Source organism: Emys orbicularis, chromosome 3, assembly GCF_028017835.1.
Source record: "Emys orbicularis isolate rEmyOrb1 chromosome 3, rEmyOrb1.hap1, whole genome shotgun sequence".
Lineage (NCBI taxonomy): Eukaryota > Metazoa > Chordata > Testudines > Emydidae > Emys > Emys orbicularis.
This window is the reverse complement of record NC_088685.1, coordinates 138272657-138286277: the sequence shown is the minus strand read 5'-3', so window position 1 is coordinate 138286277 and position 13621 is coordinate 138272657. Positions and strand designations below refer to the sequence as shown.

The following is a 13621-nucleotide window of genomic DNA, read 5'->3' as shown; positions in this document are numbered from 1 at the left end:
ATTGCTGGAAACAGATGAGAATAGGCAGGCTGTGACCACCAGAGAGAAGAGGACCAGAAGGAATTCCACACAAGCTAAAGTTTCATATGGATACCAGGTCCGCCATGTGGAAACTGTGCAAGTTAAGACTCAAGATCCAACAAGTTGAAGCGTACTCCATTTAGGAAGGAACAATCAATTGCACACATACAAAATGGGAAATGACTGCCTAGGAAGGAGTACTGTGGAAAGGGATCTGGGAGTCATAGTGGACCACAAGCTAAATATGAGTCAAAAGTGTAACGCTGTTGCAAAAAAAGCGAACATCATTCTGGGATGTATTAGCAAGAGTGTTTTAAGCAAGACACGAGAAGTAATTCTTCTACTCTGCGCTTATTAGGCCTCAACTGGAGTAGTGTGTCCTGCTCTGGGCACCACATTTCAGGAAAGATGTGGACAAATTGGGGAAATTCCAGAGAAGAGCAACAAAAATGATTAAAGGTCTAGAAAACCATGACCTATTAGGGAAGACTGAAAAAACTGGGTTTGTTTAGTCTGGAAAAGAGAAGACTGAGAGGGGACATGATAAGTTTTCAAGTACATAAAAGGTTATTGCAGGGAGGAGGGTAAAAAACTGTTGTTCTTATCCTCTCAGGATAGGATAAGAAGCAATGGGCTTAAATTGCAGCAAGAGGAGATTAGGTTGGACATTCGGAAAAACTTCCTGTCAGGGTAGTTAAGCGCTGGAATGAATTGCCTAGAGAGGTTGTGGAATTTCCATCATTGAAGATTTTTTAGAGCAGGTTAGACAAACACCTGTCAGGGATGGTCTAGATCAGGCGTGGGCAAACTACGGCCCGCGGGCCGGATCTGGCCCCACAGGGCTTTGGATCTGGCCCGCGACGCCGCCGGCACCACGTCCCTGCTGCCCCTGAGCAGGGGGGCAGAGGGCTACATGCATTGCCCTTGCCTCCAGACACTGCCCCCCACAACTCCCATTGGCCGGGAACGGGGAACCGTGGCCAATTGGAGCTTCGGGAGAGGTACCTGGAGGCATGGCAAGGGCAGTGCACGCAGAGCCCTCTGCCCCTCTTCCCCCAAGGGCCGCAGCGCTTCCGGGAGCGGCGCGGGGCCAGAGACAGGTCCCCGGTGTGCGCCGCTGCCACCCCGGCGCCGCTTGAGGTAAGCGGCGCCAGGCCGGAGCTCGAACCCCTCCTGTACCCCACCCCCAACTCCTTGCCCTAAGCCCCCTGCCTGCACCTTGCACCCCTCCTGCACCCCAACCCCCTGCCCTGAGCCCCCTCCCGCAGTCTGTACCTCTCTTGCACCCCTGCCCTGAGCCCCCTCCTGCACCCAAACCCCCTTCCGAGCCTCCTCATACACCCCGCACCCCTCCTCTGCCCCAATCCCTTGCCCTGAGCCCCTTCCTGCACACCACACCCCCTCCCACACCCCGCACTCCCTCTCACACCCCAACCCGCTGCCCAGGCCCTGCATACAATTTCCCCACCCAGATGTGGCCCTTGGCCCAAAAAGTTTGCCCACCCCAGTCTAGATAATACTTAGTCCTGCCATGAGTGCAGGAGACCGGACTAGATGACCTCTCAAGGTCCCTTCCAGTCCTATGAGTCTATGACACAAATATTTGGGGAGTGGTAAATAATGAAAAATACAGGTCACTGATTCAGTGCAGTTTGGATCGCTTGGTAAACTGGGCGCAAGCAAGCAATATGCATTTCAACACAGCTAAATGTAAATGTATACATCTGGGAACAAAGAATGTACGTTATACTTACAGGATGGGAGACTATCCTGAGAAGCAGAGAATCTGAAAAAGATTTCGGGGGAGTGGATAATCAGCTGAACATGAGCTGCCAGTGTGACAAAGAGCTAACGTGTTCTGGGGATGCATAAAACAGGGGAATCTCAAGGAGTAGAGAGGTTGTTTTACCTCTGTACTTGGCACTAGTGCAAATGCTGCTAGAATATTGTGTCCCACCCTGTGTCCACAGTTCAAGAAGGATGTTGATAAATTAGAGAAGGTTCAGAGAAGAGCCATGAGAATGATTAAAGGATTAGAAAACATGCCTTATAGTGACAGACTCAAAGAACTCAGTCTATTTATCTGAACAAAAAGAGAAGGTTAATGGGTGACTTGATTGAAGCGTAAGTATTTAGATGGGGAACAAATACATAATAATGGGCTCTTCAATCTAGCAGAGAAAGGTTCTAACAGATCCAATGGCTGGAAGTTGGAGCTAGACAAATTCAGATCAGAAAGAAGGCGTACATTTTTAACTATTAGAACAATTTAGAGTCATGATGGATTCTCCATCACTGACAATTTTTAAACCAAGATTGGATGTTTTTCTAAAAGAGATATTCTCTAAGAATTATTTTGGGGAAGTTCTATGACCTGTGTTATACAGGAGGTCAGACTAGATGATCAAAATGGTCCCTTCTGGCCTGGGAATCTATGAATATACCAACCCAGAAATCATTAGTAATGCAAAGCTGATGTCATTCTGTCTGCAAAAATGTGGTGATTTTGACACAGTGGCCTGGTAGTGCCTTAAATTTTAAACATAGTTAGCAATGTGTTTTATTTAAAAGATCAAAGCTTTACATGGTCACAATCAGTTCTGATTGCAAATGATTACAGGAAAATAGCCTCCTGGGACGGACTACAGTAAGGACCTGTAAGTCATAAACTAAAATCTTCTTCGCCTCTAAGGATATATCTACACAGCAAAGAAAAACCAGCGGCTGGCCCGTGCCAGCCAACTCAGGCTCATGGGACTCAGGCTGCAGGGATGTTTCATTGCTGTGTAGTCTTCTGGGCTTGGGCTGGAGCCTGGGCACTAGAACACTGCAAGGTGGGAGGGTCCCAGAGCTCAGACTCCAGCCTGAACCCGGAAGTCTATACAGCAATGAAACGAGCCTGAGCGGGCCAGGGTTTTTCTTTGCTGTGTAGACATACCATATATTCTTCATTATTGGAGGCTGTTCCATGTTTATTAAGCTGCAAAACAATGTGTGTGTGTGTTAGGAGGGAAATATTAGAGTCCTTCTTCCGTTATTTGAATGCTTATGTCTGTTTGCTTTGTTTTTGTCACTTGATTGATCTTGGGGGCAGAAAAACAAAACAAAATCAAAACACCTTTCTATTTCTCACAGCCCCAACAAACTGTGGTTCAGTTTTCCTCATCTTATGGCAGACTCAGCTGTTACATTTTAGGAGGTCTCACTCCAACGAAAGCTCTTATTTCGATGGCATGAAATAGTAGAACAACCTTCTTTGGGGGCAAATCTTCAAGTGGTATAAAAATACCATACTGCCATTTGCCTCAATGGAGCTATGACATTTTACAACAGCTGAGGATCTGCCCCTCTGTCTTTTCATTTTGAGCTGGCATTGTTCTAAGTTGTAGTGACCAACTTTTCTTGGGCACTTTTCCTATAAACCTCCCCATCTCCTTCCTCCCACCAGCTTCAATCTCTAGCTCCAGATTGCTGAGGATACAGCATAAATCAAGAAATATTTATTTTCTATTTTCTATTTATTTTCTCCTTGGCTGTATAACCAGTATTATAGGAGAAACAGATTTTTCAATAACACTAGCTAACAAAGCACTTGGCAAAACCCTAACTGTGGATTCATCAAGAGCTATTATGCTCAGCAAAGAACCTAAGTAAGGAAGAGCAATGAGAAAAAACAGGAAAACTAAAGAGATTTTACCTTCCTATAGCTGGTATGGGAGGAGGGCTATATGTCGACCTAATAAGTAACTATTAATGCAATGTAATGGAAAAATACTGTAACCGTATAATTGTTTAGAAAAAGTAGTGTTAGAAGCCTAAATTAAATGGGATGCTCACTTCATAGTTGCCTGCCATGATGAGCTTAGCAAACTTCTTTGATCCTGCCACATTGCAGCGTTCACCAATGTTAACGAAGTTGGTGTATGGGCCAATCCTGAAGGGCTCAAGACCTTAAAGGGACATTTTAGAAAACATTTGTAAAAATGCAGGGAAAAAATGGAAACATTGTAGAGAATAAGCAATTTATTGCCAGTCCAAGAGATAAGGCCAGGTTTATCTGTGGAAATGTGCATCCTCAATTTATCAAGCTGAAATTGGAAATACATAATTTCGTCCGCTAAATTGTCATGGCAATGGACAAAATCTCTTTCGATAGCAAAATTCTTAATTTCAGGCTCTAGCAGCTGTATCTCCTTTACAATGTAGACAAAGGGTCAGAAAATACTGGCGTAGGTGGGGCACCGCACGAGTATGCTGATGGGAGACAACCTCTAGAAGAAAGGAACTCTACACAGCCACACCCTCATATATGTATCTCTAGCATCCTGATCTTGTAGTTCTTCTGGGCACATCCCTCCCCATCTACACCAATGGGGTTTTGCATGTGGAATGGCTGCAAGGTTGGGCCTCTAAACTTTGTAGTTGCACTATACACCATATAAAATAAACCAGTCCTAGCTGTAATTTTCAAACTTTAGGCACCTGAATAACTGGCTTGAGTTTCAGAGGCAGTGATCAAATGCAGCTTACATGGAAGCAAGTCAATGGAACCAGATGATGCTCGACACCTCTGAAAATTAAGCTAACTGCATCCAAGCTTGAAAACACTGTCCTAAGTTATGAGAACCACACGTTAAAATAATGATAAATGGTATAAAATATTAATTCCTCAATAAGATTAATTAATAATGCTGAGGACAGGGCTTACTTCCAAACATGCAAATACCTTCATGTGACTTGATACTGTGACATTAAATCCTTCTGCTATCACTTGGGAAATGTACCCAACAAGGATGATGAGTAACTTACTTCTTGACTCCCAAAGGGCAATGGCTAATTTGTCCAATTAAAAATTTCCCAATTCATTAAAAAAAATATTCAGAAGCTTTTGGCCCCAAATACTGTATATTGGCCTTACAGCTGGATTTAAGAAATATATCAAACAAGGTTCCCATTACACAGGAAACATAAGGTGGTATGGCCCTTTAAGAGTCAGGCTTGACATCACTGCTCCCAGTCTGTGACTAATTCGCTACATCCCCAGCAGTGGGTCTGAACCCAGATCAGGCAATACCCTGCAGGTCTTCGATAAAAGGACAACAACAAGCAGCTCAGTTGAGAGTAAGACCTACTGGGAGCAGGTAGGCTCCTGTTGCAGACCCTAGATCAAGACCTGATTTGTTTACTGTATGCTGAATTGCTTTGGTTTGGAGAAATCAAACCCAACCCTGAAGAGACAGGACTGAAATCTTGCTACTGTTGCAAATGTTATATGATGCCCTGGCTAGAGAGTTGGCCCCCAGACTTACAGAGGGTTTTGGCTAGCTGGTGTGTATAGAGCCAAACTGTAGTCAAAAACCACATTCTAGATTCAGATTTACCATGGGCTAATTCCATCCTCACCAGTCAAACAGTGTTATAAACCTGAACCAGCAGCATGATACAGTAACAGAGCATTTCCCTAGGATCAGGGGACCTGGCTTCTATTCCTGGCTCTGCCATTCACCTGCCACATGACCTGCAGCACATCAGTTCACCTCTCTGGGCCTACCTAAATTTCTCCATTTGCACTAGGGGATAAGCACACTTATCCTTTTGTGCAAAGTGCTTTGAGATCCACTGGTGAAAAATACATAGGCTATTATTAAACAAGACTGAGGCCAGCGTAGGTCAGGTCTAAGAGACATTTCTACTGATTGTGAAGCTGATAGTTTCACTAATTCTTTAGCTGTAACTCGAGATGGGCCCAAGCTGTGAACTTTGGATCTGCATGCACAACTTTCAGAAGCTGGTGTATTTGGCTATGGAGCTGGGATCTTGGCCATCCCTTCTGGTCTCTAGAGAGCAAAACTCAGTACGTCACAAGACGAAAGTCTCAAGCTGTTATGCTCTCTCTTACCTGACAGCAGCATATACCCTTCTGAAACGAAGGAGGGGGGAATACGAGGTTTACATGTTTTTACTGCTTCAGCAATCTCCCTGAATAACAGGAGGAGGAAAGAAAAAGTTCCAGAGTTAAGAACACAAATTTTTAATTAAAATCTAAATCCTCTGTGTAATATTCACATGAAATGTACTAGAAAGAGATACCCCTCTCCCCTGTAATTCAGCCCTGCCAAACAAGAGTAATAACACGTTTCATTTTGGGTAGCCAAAGGCAAAAATAAATGCTCTTCAGAAATATGTTATATCCAAATTGTAGTAAGTGTATGGAGCTAAAGACTTCTATCAGATACAAAATGGGAGATCACCACCCCCACCAGATGACACATTTACTTATGGGTAAGGCTACACTTATGTCATGGAGGTCATGGGGAAGTCAAGGAATCCGTTCTGTGAAGTTTTCTGCTTCAGCCCCTGGGGCCGCGGGACTAGAGCTGGCAGCCAGCGGGGCCCCGGCAGAGTTCCAGCGATGGGCAACAGCCTCCTCAGGGGGCCCTCCTCAGGGTTCCAGCAACAGCCTCGCAGGAGGAGTGGGGGAACCCCACAGCTCCCAGCCACCATGGTGGCAGGGGAAACCATGGAGCTGCAGCAGCAAAAGCCACAGACAGGTCACGGCTTCCGTGAATTTTTGTTTATTGCCCATGACCTGTCCGTGACTTTTACTACAAATAACCATGACAAAATCTTAGCCTTACTTATGGGTGGACAGAGAGATTCTCCACACTACGGCTCAGCCCCAGAGGTTCCCATTAAAATCCTGACTTCTCGAACATGGATTGTTGTGTAGCAGCAACAAGGGACAGATTTCACTAACTCTCTGAGCTGGGATGCTTCTCCTAATGGCCCTGAGGCGACCCAGGATGAACAAAACTACTATGACAGCATGTCCATCTTCCCTCTCTTGGCTTTGCAATCAACTGAGGGCAAAGTGCCATGCGTCCTGCACTCACACAGGACATCAGAGCAACAATGGCTCAGAAGGGTTAGCTTTTCCCTAGCCCCATGGGAGAGGGAGTCTGCCTCTTGTGAACGCTGAAGGAATAAAGGGAGGAAGGAAGTCTTCCAAATTACTATTTCTAGTGGGGCTGTACCGAAACATTTCTCCCGACCAGATGGGACTGTCATTTTAACCTTCCCATATCCTTCCCATGGCTTTGCCTCGTTTTTCCTTTTCCCTTCAAAGCAGCTTTGCAGTATTATCACACAAAATCTAGAGGAGCAGCACAGCAGAGGAGGGGAAAGGAAAAGACAGGGTTTTATTCTGGAACAGTTTTAGTCGAGACGGGGACCAGGTGTATTACACTTGTTTTTACCCTCCAGTCCCCGCAACAACAGGCTACTAATGCAGGAGTACAGCACTTTCTGCCCCACAGGCTGCAGCAGCTCGATCTCAAGTGAGTTGTCTTATTCTTTTTGTGAAGAGGTCTTAATACAAATCATGGAACTCCAGTTTGGAGGAATAGGGATATTTTCCTTTCCTGTGCATTTGAATAGACTAACATGACCTGTGAAGTTACCTGATATGTGCTGGAGTGGTACCACAGCAACCTCCAACTATGTTGACCAAACCATCCAAAGCAAAGCTCTGTGTGCAGGGAAAAGACTATTTAGTTTCAAGTTGATAACTGCATCCAATAACAGGCAATTCACAAAAACGAAGGTAAGAAAATCTATATTCTCCAAATATGAAGCAAGCTAAAGCTCCCAGAAGAAAAACAAAATGAAGCAATGTTACTGAATTAAACCCAACTCAAAGAAGTCCATTGAATTTTACCCCTCTGGTTTCAATACTATTACTTCCCCGTAACATTTATTATTCCTTCCACTTTATTCACTCCCAGATGCTAGTATGGCAATCCTCTTGTCTCTGGCCTAAAAGCTGTGGACCAAATTTGCAAATGTGAGTGTCTAAAGCTAAGTGTTGATTTACATGTCTACAGTTAAGCACCTGCATTTGAAAATAAACACACAAGGCCAAAGTTCCACATTGCTTCAGATACTGCCCTCCTGCTGACACTTTAAAGCCCAGACCCCTCTGCTAGTCTCAGGTGGACAGTAAAGGTCAAATAGCACTTTGCAGAGCGAGCAATGGAAAAACCTGTGTCATGGACTGCTCTTCCTCTCCCAAAAGTGGTTATAAATGCTATGACTGTGCAAGATAGTGCCAAGTGCATAAAGGCTGCTCGGTTTGCCTGCACGGTACTTAACTCCCTATTTTACAAATTGTTTTGAAGCACTTGTATATTACAAGATAATACACAAAACCCAATTCAGTTTTATTTTGATTACTTGACAGTTAACAGGCAATAGCTAGCTTCCTCCTCCATCAGCGGGAAAATCCTCTTGGAAACCAAGATTTCCAACTGTTGTAATTTGTGTTGCCTGCCAACTCAGGCCAGGGTTTCTCACCCTGGGGGTCAGGATCAGTTGTCAGGGGGTTGTAACCACTCTGCCCTTCCTTTATTGCTCTATAAGAGGGTCTTTGCTAGATGGGAGGTCATGGAAAAGGCTGGAAACCATTAACTTAGGCTAGAGTTACTTAAGTGAGCTTCTTTCTCACTGCAGGTTTCCTGCACAGGAACTCAAAAAAACCACTCAGATTTATGTTCAGTTAGCTTGCCCTCTTATGTGATAAATTATTTCCAAAAAGAGAGGGAGTGAGAGAGTGAAAAAGAGTGCAAATGCTTGTGATCTGTAGCACCTGATCAACAGATCTCACAACAAGCTAAGCAACCTTCCTGCAACTTAATGGGCGGGGAAAAAAGCCAGAATGACTGAGGCTACATCTACACTACAGGGGGGGTCGATTTAAGATACGCAAATTCAGCTACGCGAATAGCGTAGCTGAATTCGACGTATCAGATCCGACTTACCCTGTTGTGAGGACGGCGGCAAAATCGACTGCCGCGGCTCCCAGTCGACGGCGCTTACTCCCACCTCCGCTGGCGGAGTAAGCGCGTCGATTCGGGGATCGATTGTCGCGTCCTGACGAGACGCGATAAGTCGATCCCCAAGAGATCGATTTCTACCCGCCGATTCAGGCGGGTAGTGTAGACCTAGCCTTAGGGTTTCAAAATTCATTAAATAGAAGTTTCTCCTGATCTGAGTCAGCAAGTATCACCATTCAACGCACTGGTTATAAACTGCTGGGGAAAAGTGGTGTTTGTAACATACAAAACAGAACCCAGCTAAATACCCAGGTGATAGTTGCCTGAGAACCAAAGTGCTACAGTAAGACTGCATAAAGTAAATGCAGAGACAACCATGTTACTATTACTGTGACAGGTAAAACCCATTCATGAGAAATATTCCCTACCTTTATATGCTTGGCAGTCACTTCAGGGGTTTCGTCATAACCTCCAAAGGCATTGGGGAGACCTTGAGAAATATTTTTAGAGTATTACAATGTGTTTAACCCCCACAAAGAGGAGATATTTAAAGCAGCTGCCCATGTAGAACTAAAATGTCTCATTGCACTTCTGATCATCATTCAATGAGTTATTATTAGTTGCTCCTGAAAGTGTTTGGCATTCCTCATGACAACTAATTTTTTTTTTAAATGTTAAATTCTAAATGTATTTCTAACTCATAGTAGTAATGACATTTATCTCCTAAAGAGTTGGAAAGGGGAATGCAGTAAGGTAGGAAGAAAGTTTTGGGATTTGTTTTTAAAGGAATTATTTCCTTTAACCTAACAGCTATGCTGCTATAGCTACTGAGTGCTGTTAAAGTGCCATCATTTCCTTTCAACTAAGTAGATGCTACACTTCTAAAAAAATAAATAATAATAAAAAATTATTAGTCTTCTCTTAATTACAAAGTTGCAAGTAGTAATCTGGCCTAGCCTTAAACTATTTGCTTTTCAGAGTAATTATTTTCTTTTTCAAGCTTCAAATCCTGTCTCTAAATAAATAAAATAAAATTTTGGATATTAAAAGAATATAGAAGAGAGTTTGGGAGCAAACTGCTAGAATATCAGATACTTGAGCTGCTAGAAAATAAAACCAGTTTACATACATGCTCCCAAAGGAATTTTGGGTAACGGAGCTTTATTTCCCCATCCATCCCTACTTCTCTCTCTTTCACAGAAAAATGTTTGCTTAAAGCTGTGTTGGGACAATAAAAGAGCCTCATCCTTCACACTTTATTCACATACGTAGCCCCTATTAAAACAATTAGCTTGAATGACTTCATTGGGACTACTCAGAAGAGTAAAGGTTGTAAGATTGAGCCCCAAAAAGATTTAAATTATCCACCATGCACCTGAAACTGCTCTGACTGAAGTTAATAAGTATAGCTGCTCAGTCAAACTTCTAGATCCACCTTTTTATGAGAATGATCAAATAATCACACTACACAAGCTTCTACGCCAAAAATAGCTTCTTTGGGTGCTGAAATATAACAAAAAAATGGAGTGAAGATGATGAGCTACTACATTGTGTACACTGTGATTGACCTGTAAATTATCTACCTGGTGTATTACTTCTAGTGGTATGGAAAGGCTGGACTAATTTCCTTTGTGTACACACACATAAAACACACCTGCATTGGGATAACAGATGATGTAGGCAGTCGTACACTTCCCAATTGTTTCAATGAAGGGCCTCATTTCCACTGCCCCTAATGCACAGTTTAAGCCAATACTGAAAAAATAAAAATTGCATTTATTCCTGGTTTAAAGCAAAAACAAAACAAAACAACAAAGAAACACTGGCAACAATGGTACTCTCCCACTAGTAACAGAGTATGTCTGGTAAAGAAAGGAAGCAGATCTTAAGCAGATTTTATTTATCTCTACGTAAGACAGTGTACAAAGTATCAAATGTGTTTCTGATACCTATGTTAAGGCTCCAAAACTGTGGCTTTAATTTGTGTGTGTATATATAATTTCTTTATACAAGAATTAGGTACAGTGCTCCTGACAGCTAATTTCTTAGTTATTATCTGCTAAAAAACTAGTTTACAGGTGCCTAACTAGCCCCTGAAATCACAGTTAAATTTACCCTCCACTACCGAAATCTGAAATGGCTCCCCTACTTCCTTCCTACCTGGTTCACATCTCCAGAGTGCGGCTCCCTGCCACGTGCCTGCTGCAGCTGCACATGCTCTGGCCCAGTCTGACTACACTAAGGTTTAGAAACTAGTTGGGGCTCAGGAGCTGCATAGAACCAACATTCATCCCCATTCCTGCCCACTGCCTCCTCCAGCTGCTGCTAAGGACGGAGGACAGAACCCAAAGGTTTTGGCTGATGCCTCCTACAGTCACCTGTGCTCAATTAACCCTCTCTAGCACTGAGGTCCCCTGCTCCAGATTGACCGCAGCGTGAGTAGTTATATTATGGCTCTGAGTCTCCAAATAGCCTACTTTGCCATGTGCAAATGGTTAAATTTAAAATATAATCACAGAATCATAGAACTGGAAGGGAACCTTGAAAGATCATCTAGTCCAGTCCCCTGCACTCATGGCAGGACAAGTATTATCTAGACCATTCCTGACAGGTGTTTGTCTAACCTGCTCTTAAAAATCTCCAATGATGGAGATTCCACAACCTCCCAGGCAATTTATTCCAGTGCTTAACTACCCTCACAGTTAGGAAGTTTTTCCTAATGTCCAACCTAAACCTCCCTTGCTGCAATTTAAGCCCATTGCTTCTTGTCCGATCCTCAGAAATTAAGAACAACAATTTTTCACCCTCCTCCTTGCAATAACCTTTTATGTACTTGAGAACTGTTATGTCCCCTCTCAGTCTTCTCTTTTCCAGACTAAACAAACCCAATTTTTTCAATCTTTCCTCATAGGTCATGTTTTCTAGACCTTCAATCATTTTTGTTGCTCTTCTCTGGACTTTCTCCAATTTGTCCACATCTTTCCTGAAATATGGTACCCAGAACTGGACACAGTACTCCAGTTGAAGCCTAAATAGCACAGAATAGAGCAGTATAATTACTTCTCGTGTCTTACTTACAACATTCTGGCTAATACATCCCAGAATGATGTTCACCTTTTTTTGCAACAGCATCACACTGTTGATTCATATTTAGCTTATGGTCCACTATGACCCCCAGATCCCTTTCCGCAGTACTCCCTCCTAGGCAGTCATTTCCCATTTTATATGTGTGCAACGGATTGTTCCTTCTAAGTTGAGGAATACTTTGCATTTGTCCTTAATAAATTTCATCCTATTTACTTCAGACAGTACACTCTCAGATTTAAAGTCATTAGCTATTGGTATTATTTAAATAATTTCCCCCTAGAAGTTTGCAGTTGTTCATTGTTGTTATTAGTTTGTTTATTTATTGGCTTAGGTTTTTTCCTGTTGATTTTCTGTGAATAAATGTTGCACCAGTGAGCTGACAAATATGAAGTTTAAAACCGGTCTGTATATATTTTTATTCTTCTTTTGAGGATAACATAGATAAAAAACACGTTTAAGTGCATATTGTATAAAAAAAAAAAAAAAAAGCGTGCCCACAAGATGCACTGCGCAGCCCCTCCAGCCCCCCCTCAGTCTAGCCCACGTCAGCTCCCCCACTGGGAAGAGGCTAGAGCAACCCCTGCAGAACTCACAATATATTACTTTCCTCATGCTATCTAGCAACCTGCTCCAATTAAGTACTGCCTACTTGCCTCGTGGAAGTATGTAAAAGCTTCATTATGTTTGCAACATCCCATGGGAACATCTTAAATTTTGCTCTTATATAATAGTGTTACTAGCAAAAAACTGCTGTTTCTCTACCATACTGAAGTACCGGCCTGCTGCAACACTGGGAATGGTGAAGCAAGGTTTGGAATACAGGTGCAACTGGAAAGTGACCATATATCTTGGCAACATTTGTACCTACTGCTTTCTACACTGTAGGTGTGAAAGTACAAGCAGATCCAAAATGCTAGGATTTAATGAGAAAGAGGCACTGCCTTCTGCTACAGGAAAAAATGGAGATGACAGAAAGATCAAAGAACTGCCTCAACCCGCCCAGTTAAGATACATTTTTCTTTGCTAAAACATTTTTAAAATTTGGAAGAAAATGAGTGCATCAGTGCATTAAGCTTGTACAATTGAATTTACTCACCAGATATATCCTATGTCTCACTGATTTAGACATAAGAACATAAGAATGGCCATACTGGGTCAGACCAAAGATCCATCCAATCCAGTATCCTGTCTCCCAACAGTGGCCAATGCCAGGTGCCCCAGAGGGAATGAACAGAACAGGCAAACAAGTGATCCATCCTCTGTTGCCATTCCCAGCTTCTGGCAAACAGAAGCTAGGGACACCATCCCTGCCCATCCTGGCTAATAGCCATTGATGAACCTATCCTCCATGAATTTATCTAGATCTTTTTTTAACCCTTTTAGAATCTTGGCCTTCACAACATCCTCTGGCAAAGAGTTCCACAGGTTGACTGCGCACTGTGTGAAGAAATACTTCCTTTTGTTTGGTTTAAACCTGCTGCCTATTCATTTCATTTGGTGACCCCTAGTTTCTTGTGTTATGAGAAGGGGTAAATAACACTTCCATATTCACTTTCTCCACACCAGTCATGATTTTATAAGACCTCTATCATATCCCCCCTTAGTCATCTCTTTTCCAAGCTGAAAAGTCCCAGTCTTTTTAATCTCTCCTTATACGGAAGCTGTTCCATACCCCTAATCAT

The 13621-nt window shown here is 43.0% G+C and overlaps 1 protein-coding gene across 1 annotated transcript in view; it reads right to left on the bottom strand.

The window, feature by feature from the left end:
• Nucleotides 1-13621, bottom strand: part of MTR (5-methyltetrahydrofolate-homocysteine methyltransferase) — an 83550-nt gene that overhangs the window by 51161 nt on the left and 18768 nt on the right. The window contains exons 9-13 of the mRNA XM_065400849.1: nt 10507-10607; nt 9281-9342; nt 7482-7549; nt 5921-6000; nt 3859-3971 (exon numbers count right to left, since the gene is read on the bottom strand). Coding sequence (XP_065256921.1) covers nt 3859-3971; nt 5921-6000; nt 7482-7549; nt 9281-9342; nt 10507-10607 — 424 coding nt within the window. The remainder of the gene's footprint in view (nt 1-3858; nt 3972-5920; nt 6001-7481; nt 7550-9280; nt 9343-10506; nt 10608-13621) is intronic.